This window comes from Sorghum bicolor, chromosome 5, assembly GCF_000003195.3.
Source record: "Sorghum bicolor cultivar BTx623 chromosome 5, Sorghum_bicolor_NCBIv3, whole genome shotgun sequence".
NCBI lineage: Eukaryota > Viridiplantae > Streptophyta > Magnoliopsida > Poales > Poaceae > Sorghum > Sorghum bicolor.
In genome coordinates, this window is record NC_012874.2 from 6,785,616 (window position 1) to 6,797,795 (window position 12,180).

The 12,180-nt window shown below is 42.5% G+C and overlaps 3 protein-coding genes across 3 annotated transcripts; 2 read left to right on the top strand and 1 right to left on the bottom strand.

The window, feature by feature from the left end:
- Window positions 657-1,589, top strand: LOC110435726. Its single transcript, XM_021461691.1, has one exon. The coding sequence runs from the start codon at window positions 659-661 to the stop codon at window positions 1,220-1,222; it is 564 nt and encodes a 187-aa protein (XP_021317366.1). The 5' UTR covers window positions 657-658; the 3' UTR covers window positions 1,223-1,589.
- On the bottom strand, window positions 9,916-10,770 carry LOC110435853 (predicted GPI-anchored protein 58). Its single transcript, XM_021461928.1, has one exon. The coding sequence runs from the start codon at window positions 10,768-10,770 to the stop codon at window positions 9,916-9,918; it is 855 nt and encodes a 284-aa protein (XP_021317603.1).
- On the top strand, window positions 11,270-12,029 carry LOC110435794. Its single transcript, XM_021461838.1, has one exon. It carries the CDS (start codon window positions 11,478-11,480, stop codon window positions 11,721-11,723), a length of 246 nt encoding a protein of 81 aa, XP_021317513.1. The 5' UTR covers window positions 11,270-11,477; the 3' UTR covers window positions 11,724-12,029.

Here is a 12,180-nt window from a genome sequence, read left to right on the forward strand (position 1 = left end):
TGTTCTCTTTTTGGTGGGGTCAGCGTATTGTAGGGAGCGATGCTTGAAAGTTTTGGTTGATCTGATGTCCCTCGTATGACTGTAAGGTGATACTCGACGAGTCCTGGTTAATTAGTGTGAGTTGTCATGTGTTGTTTCAGATTGCCATCTAAGCTTTGTGCACTAATAAATAGTGAGTCACCACTAGAATCCACAAATTTCCTAGGGTTTTTATTTCCACGCACGAACAGAAAACACACATAAACAAGTATAGAGCGGTTGTAGCATTGAATTTATTATAATATATATATATATATATATATATATATATATATATATATATATATATATATATATATTTCTAATAAATTTAGTTGTTTGACATAAATTTTAATATTGTCTGTTTATTATATAACCTTATTAATTAGTCACATTCAAATTAGTTTGGCTGGTATATATAAATTGTATTTCTTTCTGGGGGGGTCACGGGAAGAGTATTTGGACGTGTGCACACGTGTCATATATACGCCGGGCTTCATCAGGCACAGCTAGCAAATGCCTGCACGGAGGAGGAGGAACGAAGCATGAGTTCGCTTGCTTCTGGAACCGTCCTGGATCATACTCCATATATATATATGACGAGGCAGGCATGCAGTGCAACGCAAGATCGACGGCGCGTATGTGGTTGACCTCTGATGACGCGGATACCCAGTGGACGAGAGGGGTTAGCGTACGTACTCGGCCACTCGTCCACGCGTCGGCGAGCCGGGCCACCCCGCCGCCGCGTGGCGCGGCGGGATCACGAGCACGCGGCGGCCGGCGGCCGGCGCGAGGTTTAAAAGCAATCAAGCAGCCTCTCGATCCAGTGCACACAGGAGTAGTACACACAAACCCAATTACTCCAAAGTCACACAGTCATCTCGATCCGCCGATCAGTTCTGTCTGTGTTGATCGATCACCCGTCGGGAACACCGGCCAGATCTCACAATTGATCAAGTTCGACCGCCGCCGGCCGCGCGCAGATCATAGTAGTCCACAGTATAACGCGGGAGGGCAGGGGGCCAGCATCATGCCGTCGCTGATGTCGCTGACGCCGTGGAGGAGGAAGAAGAGGGCGGCAGGGACGACGACGACGACTCCGGCGGTGGCGGTGCGGACGCGGCGGCGGGGCACCTCGTCGCTGGGGGCGCTGTGGCGGCGCCTGGTGCGGACGCTCACCTGCTCGCGCCGCCCACACTACTGATGTGTATCGGTATCGATCCATCCATCGATCGATAGCTCGTTGCAACATTTGGCGTTGCCGCCCGGGTGCGTAGTAGCGATCGAGCTGCAGACAGATGCCGGATATCGATCCATGCAATGCAAGCAATTAAACTTGTGTTGTTGTCATGTGTGTTTCATTGTTAATTTCTAGTGTTCATATACAGTCGTGTCACGTGAAACGGTTCTACTATATCGTATCGACTACTTCGTTTATATATACGATATATCTATTTTCACTTTGTTGGTAGTACGTACGTACCGTGCAATTGTACTCCGCTAATCTATATATGTATGTCTGAACTCGTGCCTTTAATATTTCGCAAAAGATATTATACATGTTGCTTCGATGTCTTCTCCCAACAAATGTATCTTATTTATTTTGTGTCTGCATTGTAGTGTGCTTCTTGTGTTTTTGGCGTGAATATATATACAGTATCCGTTTGTTTGGGATCTTTTAAATTTATACAGGGAGCCCTTTTTCTTTATTTTTTTTTAAATTAATCTTCCAACAAACACGTTAAAAGCTTGTAAAAATTACACTAATAACCTTGGAACAAACATTTGTGTCACTATATTAATTTAGTGAGAAACTTTGTGTTACTATACTAGGTCAATCTCGGTGAGAAACTTTGTGATACTATATTATACTACATTATTCTCGGTGAGAGTTACGGCGAAAGTTGGGATCTCATTCGTGGTTAATAAATTTTCATATATTTTATTTAGATTTAATAGACTATCATATAGACGTTTTCAATGATATAATAATATTTTAGATTATCAGCTCTATATGAATTATGGGATTAAATATCTATAAACCTATCTTATATATTATATCTTATATTCTTATAAAGCAAATTACCACTACCTATTTCTTTTAAGTAGACAATCCACTATCACACCCCACTACCTATTTCTCTTAACATGCAAGTTATCTAACTAGACAATCTATTATCGCACACAATTAGTTCATGCAATTGTAATATCCACGTTAGCAAGTTATCTATTTCTGTAAACATACAAGCTATCTATAGACAATACATATACTAATCTATTTATATTTCACAACACGTGGAAAATCATCCTAGTATAAAATAAAATTATGTACCGAGACGAGAATCGATCATGACGTTTTCTCAAATAAGATTTAGATTAAACATTAGGAATATAAATAATCAATAATTTTTAAATTATTGAGTTTATAAATAAAAATTATATGAATAAATTTATCTTAAAAATACTTTCATAAGTATATATATATATATATATATAATTTTTTGCTAAATATTTTAATAGAAACAAGAGATTAAAGTTGTGTTTTAGAGTCCATGTTGTTGTCATCTAAATCCTAATCAGAGAAAGTATGATGATTTTGGAAACAACATGATTAAACAGTATTATTAAAAATGATCTTATGCATGCTGCTGTGGCGATGTGTGGTCCAGAAGTGCATGCACACGTGTCGTCGCTGTCGGCGGCACACGACGACAGAACAATCGATGGTCATCATGGATGGATCAATCAAGCAAGCATGGATTATCGGGTCCGGAAGGATCGATTCCAAAGGACAGAGTGGAGCATGTGCATGATTGATGTCTCGTTTAGTTTACCTCAAAATATAAAAACTTTCCATCGCATCTAATCTTACGACATATACATAAAGCATTAAATATAGATAAAAACAAAAACTAATTATATAGTTTATCTATAAATCACAAGACTGTTAAAACTAAATTACTCTATGCATAATTTGATTTAAATAAAAATAAAAGTGTTATAGTATTAAAATTAAAAAAAAAGATTGATCTATACAAGGTCTGAGTTTACTACTGTTGTGATGTGTGTAATAGAAACAGTAGAAAGTGAACAGTAGTCTTTATTGATGAACAGTGAAAAGTATTTATACATGCCCTCGATGGGGCAGTTTCCAGGGGTGAGTGGAAAGCCCCGCTCCCACGATGTCCCTCTCCACGATCGGGAGAGTGGAAGGAAGAACCGTCATTAGCAGTTGCTAATTATCCACTAATTGATCACAAAGAATATTAAGAATATTCTTAACACTCCCCCTGATCAATTATCTTCTTCAATTGTTCATCATAATTGTCACCATCATTTATCCTTCGAAAAACCCTATGGGAAAAAACTTAGGAATGCTTTGATATATCAGGATAAAACTCCTCAAAACCCAATAGGAAAATAAAGGAGAAACACCGTGATAATCATTATAACAATGTCTTAAAATATCATCTCCAAAAAACCCCTAAATGGGAAAAACTGGATGATATGACATATATATAATGCTGATATTGCCTCGTTAAAAACTTTATATGAGAAAACCTTAAAGTAAAACTCATACAAAGAAAAGAGTGCAATATAATACAAATGAATCATTTATCAAGAGATACTCCCCCTGATTTCTGCAAGTCCCTAAGTCTTTTCATACCAATTCCTTCAACATATTTGTGAAACATAGAATATGGTAGAGACTTGGTGAATAAATCTGCTAGATTATCACATGACTTAGTCTGCAGAATCTCAATTTCCCCATTCTTTTGTAACTCATGGGGATAAAATAATTTTGGAGTAATATGCTTTGTTATGTTGTTCTTGATATATCCTGATTCCATTTGTACAACACAAGCAGCATTATCCTCAAAGATAATTGTTGGTGTATCAAGTGCACCAATTCCACATGATTTTAATATGTGGTCTACCATTCTGCGAAGCCATACACACTCTCGTGATGCTTCATATAATGCTATAATTTCAGAATGGTTGGTGGAAATAGACACTAATGTCTGCTTGGATGATTTCCAAGAAATTGCCGTTCCACCATTTAAAAATACAAAGCCAGTTTGGGATTTACCATTATGGGGATCTGATAAATATCCAGCATCTGTATAACCCAATAAATTTTGATCTTGATTTTTGCTGTAAAATAATCCAAGATCTCTTGTACCATTGAGATACCTAAATATGGTCTTAACTCCAACCCAATGACGCTTGGTAGGAGTTGCACTGTGCCTTGCTAATAGGTTAACTGCAAAAGCAATATCCGGCCGGGTACTATTAGCAAGATACATAAGTGCTCCGATAGCACTTAGATATGGGACTTCAGGTCCCAAAATCTTTTCACCTTCCTCCCTAGGTCTGAAAGGATCTTTCTCTATGTCTAAAGACCTTACAACCATGGGGGTTTTACATGGGTATGCTTTATCCATATTGAATTTCTCCAACATTTTCTGGATATAGGCAGCTTGGTAAATAAAAATCCCAGATGAAAAATGCTCAAATTGTAAACCTAAGCAAAATTTGGTTTGACCCAAATCTTTCATTTCGAACTCCGCTTTCAAATGATGACGTGCTTCATTAATATCTTGCTCATTGCCAATGATATTTATATCATCAACATATACAGATATAATGCAAAAACCCTTTTGGGATTTTTTTAATGAAGACACATGGACAGTCATCATTATTTGTGTATCCTTTATGTATAAGGAATTCACTTAACCGATTGTACCACATTCGGCCTGATTGTTTTAAGCCATATAATGACTTCTGCAATTTTACACAAAACATGTTGCGATTTGCCTCAGAATTTGGTATACTAATTCCATCAGGAACTTTCATGTATATCTCAGAATCCAATGACCCATATAAATATGCGGTCACTACGTCCATCAACTGCATAGATAGACGATTTTGCACTGCCAAGGATATTAAATATCGAAATGTTATGCCACTCATAACTGGAGAATATGTTTCATTGAAATCAACACCAGGTCTTTGCGTAAAACCTTGTGCTACAAGCCTTGCTTTGTATCTCACCACTTCATTGTTCTCATTCCGTTTCCGGACAAAAACCCATTTATATCCAACAGGCACTTCCCTTTTTGAAAGCGAGGCTATCTCTGTTTTTATTGCATCCTTCCACTTGTTCCAGTCCGAGCGTTTCTTACACTCTACCATGGATTTTGGATCTGGATCATTTTGAAGGATTTCAGCAATTTGCTCAGAGAAATAAATGTCGACAATTGTAGCTTTACGATCATAGGACTCTCCAGTCTCTATATAATTAATGGCAATTTCATCTACCCTTGATGGATCATCATTATTTCCCAAAATGATTGATTTAGGGTTTCTTGATGTCCCAACTTTAGTGTTTACACACATAAGTGGGTCAGGTAACATATCAAATCTTTCCAAAAGATATTGATTAGCCACTAGGTGTATATCAACAGAAAGTTGATCTTCGTTTACTACTTTCTTTTGTTTCTTATCTTGCACCTTGGAATTGCCTCTCCCCCTCTTGTTTCCAAGAGGGATTACATGAGTGGTTTTATTTGGTACCTCCACTCTTTCTGGCACATTCCTTGCAGGATAGAAAGATTTAACAACACCTTTATAGTTAGTAAACGCATCTGGCAGATTATTATTTGCAATATTTTGCAAATCAATAAGTCTCTGAACCTGAAGTTCAGTTTCCATAGGACGTGGATCAGATGATGAAATGCCTTCCGCATTCCAATTAATTTCTCGGCATTCATTTTGGTACATTTCTCCCCCTAATGCCGGGAAATGATCCTCATTAAAAATACAATCAGCGAACCGGGCCGTAAATAGATCCCCTGTGAGAGGTTCTAAATACTTAATGATCGACGGAGATTTAAATCCCACATAGATCCCCAATTTTCTATGTGGTCCCATAGCTGTTCGCTGAGGTGGTGAGATGGGTACATAAACTGCGCACCCAAATTTACGCAAATGGGAAATATTTGGAGGATCACCACGTACTAATTGTAAAGGGGAATTATCATGATATGCAGTTGGTCGTAGTTGGATTAATTCAGCAGCATGCAGTACTGCGTGACCCCAACACGAAGTAGGCAACTTGCAATTCATCAACATTGGTCTTGCAATGAGTTTAATTCTCTTTATTAAAGATTCAGCCAAACCATTTTGAGTGTGGACATAGGGTACAGAATGCTGAACCTGAATTCCCATTGCCATACAATAATCATTGAAAGCATGAGATGAAAATTCAGCAGCATTGTCCATTCGAATTGTTTGAATTCGATGTTCAGGATAATGTGACTTCAACTGTATTAGTTGAGACATTATTTTAGCAAAAGCATGGTTTCGTGTCGATAAAAGACACACATGAGACCATCTTGTAGATGCATCTATTAATACCATGAAATACCTGAACGGTCCACATACAGGTTGAATCGGTCCACAAATATCCCCTTGAATTCTTTCAAGGAATTTTAGTGGTTCAGTTTTGATTTTAAGAGTTGAAGGTCTTAAAATCAATTTCCCTGTAGCACATGCAGTGCATACAAAATCCGAAGATTGTGGGAATTTTGCTTTATGCAAATTGTGACCAAAGGAATTGCCTATAATTTTTCTCATCATTCCAATTCCTGGATGACCAAGTCTATCATGCCATGTTTGGAATAAATCAACATTTTGAAAAATTATCTTGTATGCAACATGAGATATTGGTTTTATGTATGTATAGTACAATCCAGATTGGAGGGATGGAATTTTCTCACAAACTTGTTTGCCAAATCCAGTAAGTTTAGTAAAGAGAATAAATTCTTCTTTATTATCTACATGTGTTTCCACATGGAGACCATTCTTACGGATATCTCTATAGCTTAAAAGGGTACGGGTTGATTCAGGAAACAATAATGCATCCTCTATCATTAATTGTGTACCCATAGGGAGAACAATAGTGGCTCTACCTGAACCAACTATTAGAGCATCACTTCCAACGATGGTCATAACATTTCCTTCTCTTTTCTTAAGAGTCTGGAAATATTTCATCTCCCTAAGAATAGTGTTTGTGGTTCCACTATCTACAAGACATAATTCCTCCATTGGATTGACATCGGAAGACATCTATAGTAAAATAAGAATAAAATTTAAATTCTTATGAGACATATAGAAATACATACACAACTTAATTTATTACAATACCAACATAAGAGTATGACATTACAATACAAATAGGTCCACAATTCTCATCTCACAAACAAGTTTGTACAATTCAAGTCACATAGAGTTTGCACAACTTAATTTATTACAACACACTTGCATCTCTAATAAAATAATTAGATAGATATCAACTATGGATTGAGACTTTAATTGAAATCTCCAAACATGTCATTGGAAGTGAACTCCATGATCATGTCATCCCTTCCTGGAAGGTTCTCAACTTGGTGAGCATTGTTGTTCTTTGCTTCCACAATAGTCTTGCTTGAACAACCCACTTCCTTTGTGGCCTCAGAAGCAAGATTGAAGTGTGCTTCAATTCCTGGTTCTTTTGCTTTGCCTTGCTTTGCTTCCTTTAAGGACTTTTGGTAAAGTGCAACCAAGTGCTTAGGAGTACGGCAATCCTTAGCAAAATGAGAGTAAGTCCCACACCTATGACATTTATTGTCATTCTTGGACTTGCCCTCACCTTTTTGCTTATTTTTACCATTTGGCTTTTGCTTTTTGTTGAATTTTCGCTTCTCGGGCTTGTTCTTAGGACCTCCAGAAGTAGATCCTTTGAACTTTTTATTCTTAACATTATTCTGAACATTATGGACCTCAGGCAGAGGTGTTGCCCCAACTGGGCGCTTATGGTGATTCTTCATAAGAAGCTCATCATGTTTCTCAGCCTGGGTTAATGTATGAATAAGTTGAGAATAAACAATGTAATTACTAGCCCGATACTGCTGTTGTAAGACTCGGTCAGCGGGTAGCATGGTAGATAGAGTTTTCTCTATCTTATCAGCATCCGTTGGCTCTTTCTCACAAAATTTCAACTTAGAGCAAATTTTATGAACAGCATGATTGTAATCAGCAACGGACTTAAAGTCCTGCAGACGTAAATGATTCCACTCATGATTGGCCTCAGGCCATATGAGTTCCTTTTGCTGATCATAACGCTCTTTAAGAGCAAGCCATAATGTGCGAGGATTTTCCTCCATAAGGTACTCTTGTTTGAGATCCTTATGAATATAGAACCTTAATAACATTAAGGCCCCGTACTTCTTTTGCTCATCTAGCACTACCCCTTCAATAGGTTCATTTATGTGTGCCAAAAGTCCACGGGATGCAAAGTTAATTTTGATATCCGATGCCCAAGTAGGATAATTGTGACCATCTAAAGCAAGTTCATCGAACTCTTTAGCCATGGCCATAGCCTACAAAGTAATACCATTTGATTTAATAAATTTACTCAAAGTAAATTACAATCATGATGGTAAGCAAAATGTTGTAATAAAATGCAAATTAATTTAACTAGCATAGCTCATCTTGATTTAAGATATCAATAGGTAGACAAAGATCATATAATATTCAGGGCAACTCTCAAAAAATTTGTATATATATGGTTAGATAATCTCAAATGTCATAAGACATAGAGTAGATCTTAATAGTAGGCAAATAATTTGCTGTCTTAGCACGGTCTCTGGGCCGAATAATCCAAATATTGAATTAAACGCAGCCAATGCTAAGAACTCTACTACACCATATATAAACAAATTAATGATTAAAACATGGTAATCACTGTAATAGTGTAAGCCATAAATGATCTTGGTCTAATCTTTTATTTTGGGGTATAAATTCAGTAGGTAATCATCTAGTCCAAAAGACTTGATGTAGACCTTTAAAAATGTGTGAATAAACTCACTACCTTAGGCATGTCTTTATATTTAAATAATCGGCAGAAAATTTCAATCATAGCCAATGCCTTGAATATTTCAAAAATATTCTCCCCAAAATAAATAATTAAGCTATGCATAAATTAATTGCTGTAATTCATCAGTAAATAAGCTAATGAATAATAACAGAGAGATAGAATATGTGATATAATTATTGTAATGACACAACAAGTATGAGAGTGATCATGAAATAACACAAACATACTAGCTTTCTATATTAAAATCCGAATTTGCGTAAGTACAAATAAACAAACACATTTGTACAAGTCCACAATCACATCAGTGTTCTAATCTTCGAAGAATAAAAACACTAATACTGATAACATTGCAGAAATTAGCATAGTCTAATTAAAGATTAGGAACTAATACTGCTGGAATTCACAAATTCGAAATAAAACAGAAATAAAAAGAAGGACGTCTTCTGGCCTAAGCCAAAATGGCCGGCCCGCGAAGCAACAGCAGCAGCCGGCGGGTGGGGCAGGCCGCAACCTGGGCCTGGGCTGCCAATTCGGCCCAGGCGTGCGCCCCCACCCCCTCTCCCCCTGGCCCATATAAAAGGGCGGCAGTTAGGGTTGAACCCTAACTGCCACCACCTCCACCCACGGCCAGGGGCGCCGCCGCCGCCCTGGAGGAGCTCCGGCGCCGCCGCCCTCCGCCCCGAGGAGCGCCACCGTCCCTGCCTCCATCGTCGCCCTTCCTAGCGCCCGACGCCGCCGGGTGAAGCCGCCGTCGCCTGCGCCAGATGCCTCCGTCGACCTCGCGCCGGCTGCCACAAGTGCGGCGGCCGCCGCCGTCAGCGCCCTCTGCCGCCCGATGCCTGCGTCGCCCTTCTCTGTCGCCGGTGAGGAGCGCTGGCGCAGATCGGGAAGGAGCCGAGCCCCAAGCCCCAGCTCGGTCCGCCATGGGTGGCGGCCGGCCGGCGACCAGCGGCGCCCCTTCCCCGTCCGACGGTGGCTCAAGCAGAGGGAGGGGCGCGCCCCTCCGAGGAGGAGGCGCCACCGCCGCCACTCATGCCCGGGCTGGCGTGCCCGTTCTCGAGTGCCCGAACGCGGCCGTTCGCGCGAGGGCTTCCCTGCGCACGCGCTGACGGGCCGTGCGGCACCGAGATCCAGGTGCGACGGATGGTGGGGCTCCCGGCCGTGTCGGCGATGTTGACGGCCGGGGGTGTGGACGGCTGAGGTGGAGTCGGTGCAGCGATGGCGGGGTCGAGGATCTCGCCGGCGTCCCTGGAGAAGAGGCGGAGCGGAGGTGCGGCCCGGCGCGCTGCGATGGTCGCGAGCGGCCGAGGAGTCGCCGATCCGTTCGGCAGCGGGGTCGACGGGGAACCGGCTGCAGTAGCCACCACGTTCGCGGAAGGAGCCCCAGCCGAAGACGATGGCGCTGCCCTGGTGTCGGTGAAGCCAGGCGGTGCGGTCGAAGACGATGGATCGGCCTCCGGGTTCATGGCGGCGAGCGCCACGGGCACCCAGGAGGACGGTCCCGGCGCCGTTCCCTGGAACGGGCACCAGGGGAGGTGCTGGACGGAGGCCTCCCCCTGTCCAGGACTCCAGTTCGCCGGCAAACCCATCACTGGGTCAACCGGTGCCACTGGAGCGGAAGCACGACGCCCACGTCGACGACGACGACGCCCGGCCTCCACCGGAGCACCAGCGCCGCGGCTTTCTCCGAGGAGATTCCGCAGTGCGTTGAGGAGGGAGTCCCGGATGTGCTCGTTGTCGAACGGCACCCTGATGCGGCAGGCGCGGTAGTAGATCATGAAGACGAGGCGAAGAACGAGTTGTGCAGACGGTACGTACGGCCGTGGAGGCATTGTACCTTGTTTCGCTTTCCAACTCCGGTGATCGCCGGAAACACGGACGGCTCCGGCGCCTGGCGAACCCTCCTTCTTTCACGAACTGCTCCCTGGCCTTCTCAGTAGAGCGCTGATAACGTGTTGTGATGTGTGTAATAGGAACAGTAGAAAGTGAACAGTAGTCTTTATTGATGAACAGTGAAAAGTATTTATACATGCCCTCGATGGGGCAGTTTCCAGGGGTGAGTGGAAAGCCCCGCTCCCACGATGTCCCTCTCCACGATCGGGAGAGTGAAAGGAAGAACCGTCATTAGCAGTTGCTAATTATCCACTAATTGATCACAAAGAATATTAAGAATATTCTTAACAACTACTACTGCTGCATGTTTGACGGATCGAGGATGACGACGCGCGCGGCACACGTGCACCGGCCACGCATCGGCACTGGTACGTACGTACTACGAAAAAACAATTGGCAGCATCCATCCAACACCGGCCACCCCTCGTGATCAGGCTCAGGCCTCGGGACGTCGTACGCGTGGCGCGACGGCACACTACGCGGCCGGCCGGCCAACCGGGGCAGGTCGCCATGGTTCTTAAAAAGGAGCCCCTCGCGCCGCGGCCAGCGGCTCGACCAACAAGCAAAGCACACTGCTACTCTCTCTCTCTCTCTCTCTCTGCGGGAGTTGCGACTTGTGAGTTGTCACAACCTTAGCGCTGTGAGCATGCCGTCGCTGTGGCCGACGAAGAAGAAGCGGGCGGCGCGGGGCTCGCCGGCGGCCCGCCGGCCGTGGTCGCGCCGCCGCGGGAGCAAGAAGAAGAAGTCGTCGTCGCTGGGCGCGCTGTGGCGGCGGATGGTGGGCCCGCGCAGGGGGACGACCCGGACCCGGACCCGGACGCGGGGGAAGAAGCCGGCGGGGATGCTCTCGCGCGCCGCGCGGGTGCTCTCCTGCGGCCGCCGCTCCTACTGATGCCATGTCATCGTCCGTGCTCGCATATATATATATATATATATATATATATATATATATATATATATATATATATATATATATCACATCCGAATCGTCCTCATGTGTTCCCGTGTTCGTCGTAGCTGTGTGGTGTGGGGTGGTAGCTCTGTCGTCGACGATGCATGCACTCGTGTGTTAATTGTGTGTACATATTCTTCTGTATATGCATCTATGTTTACTTGTAATAATATTTAAACGGCAGTATAGACCGTTTAACACACAGCGGTACGCTGTTTTTATTTAACCATTCAGTTTATCAGTCCGTTTAATTAATTGTTTAGTCTGTTTAATGAATTATTTAGTTCCAATAATGACTAAACAACATGTGTCCGACTATTTTTTATCGTTTAGTGTTTAGGAAAAACATTGCGTGTTTTAAGCTCTTCTTTCAATTCAAGTTTATGGATCAGATCGG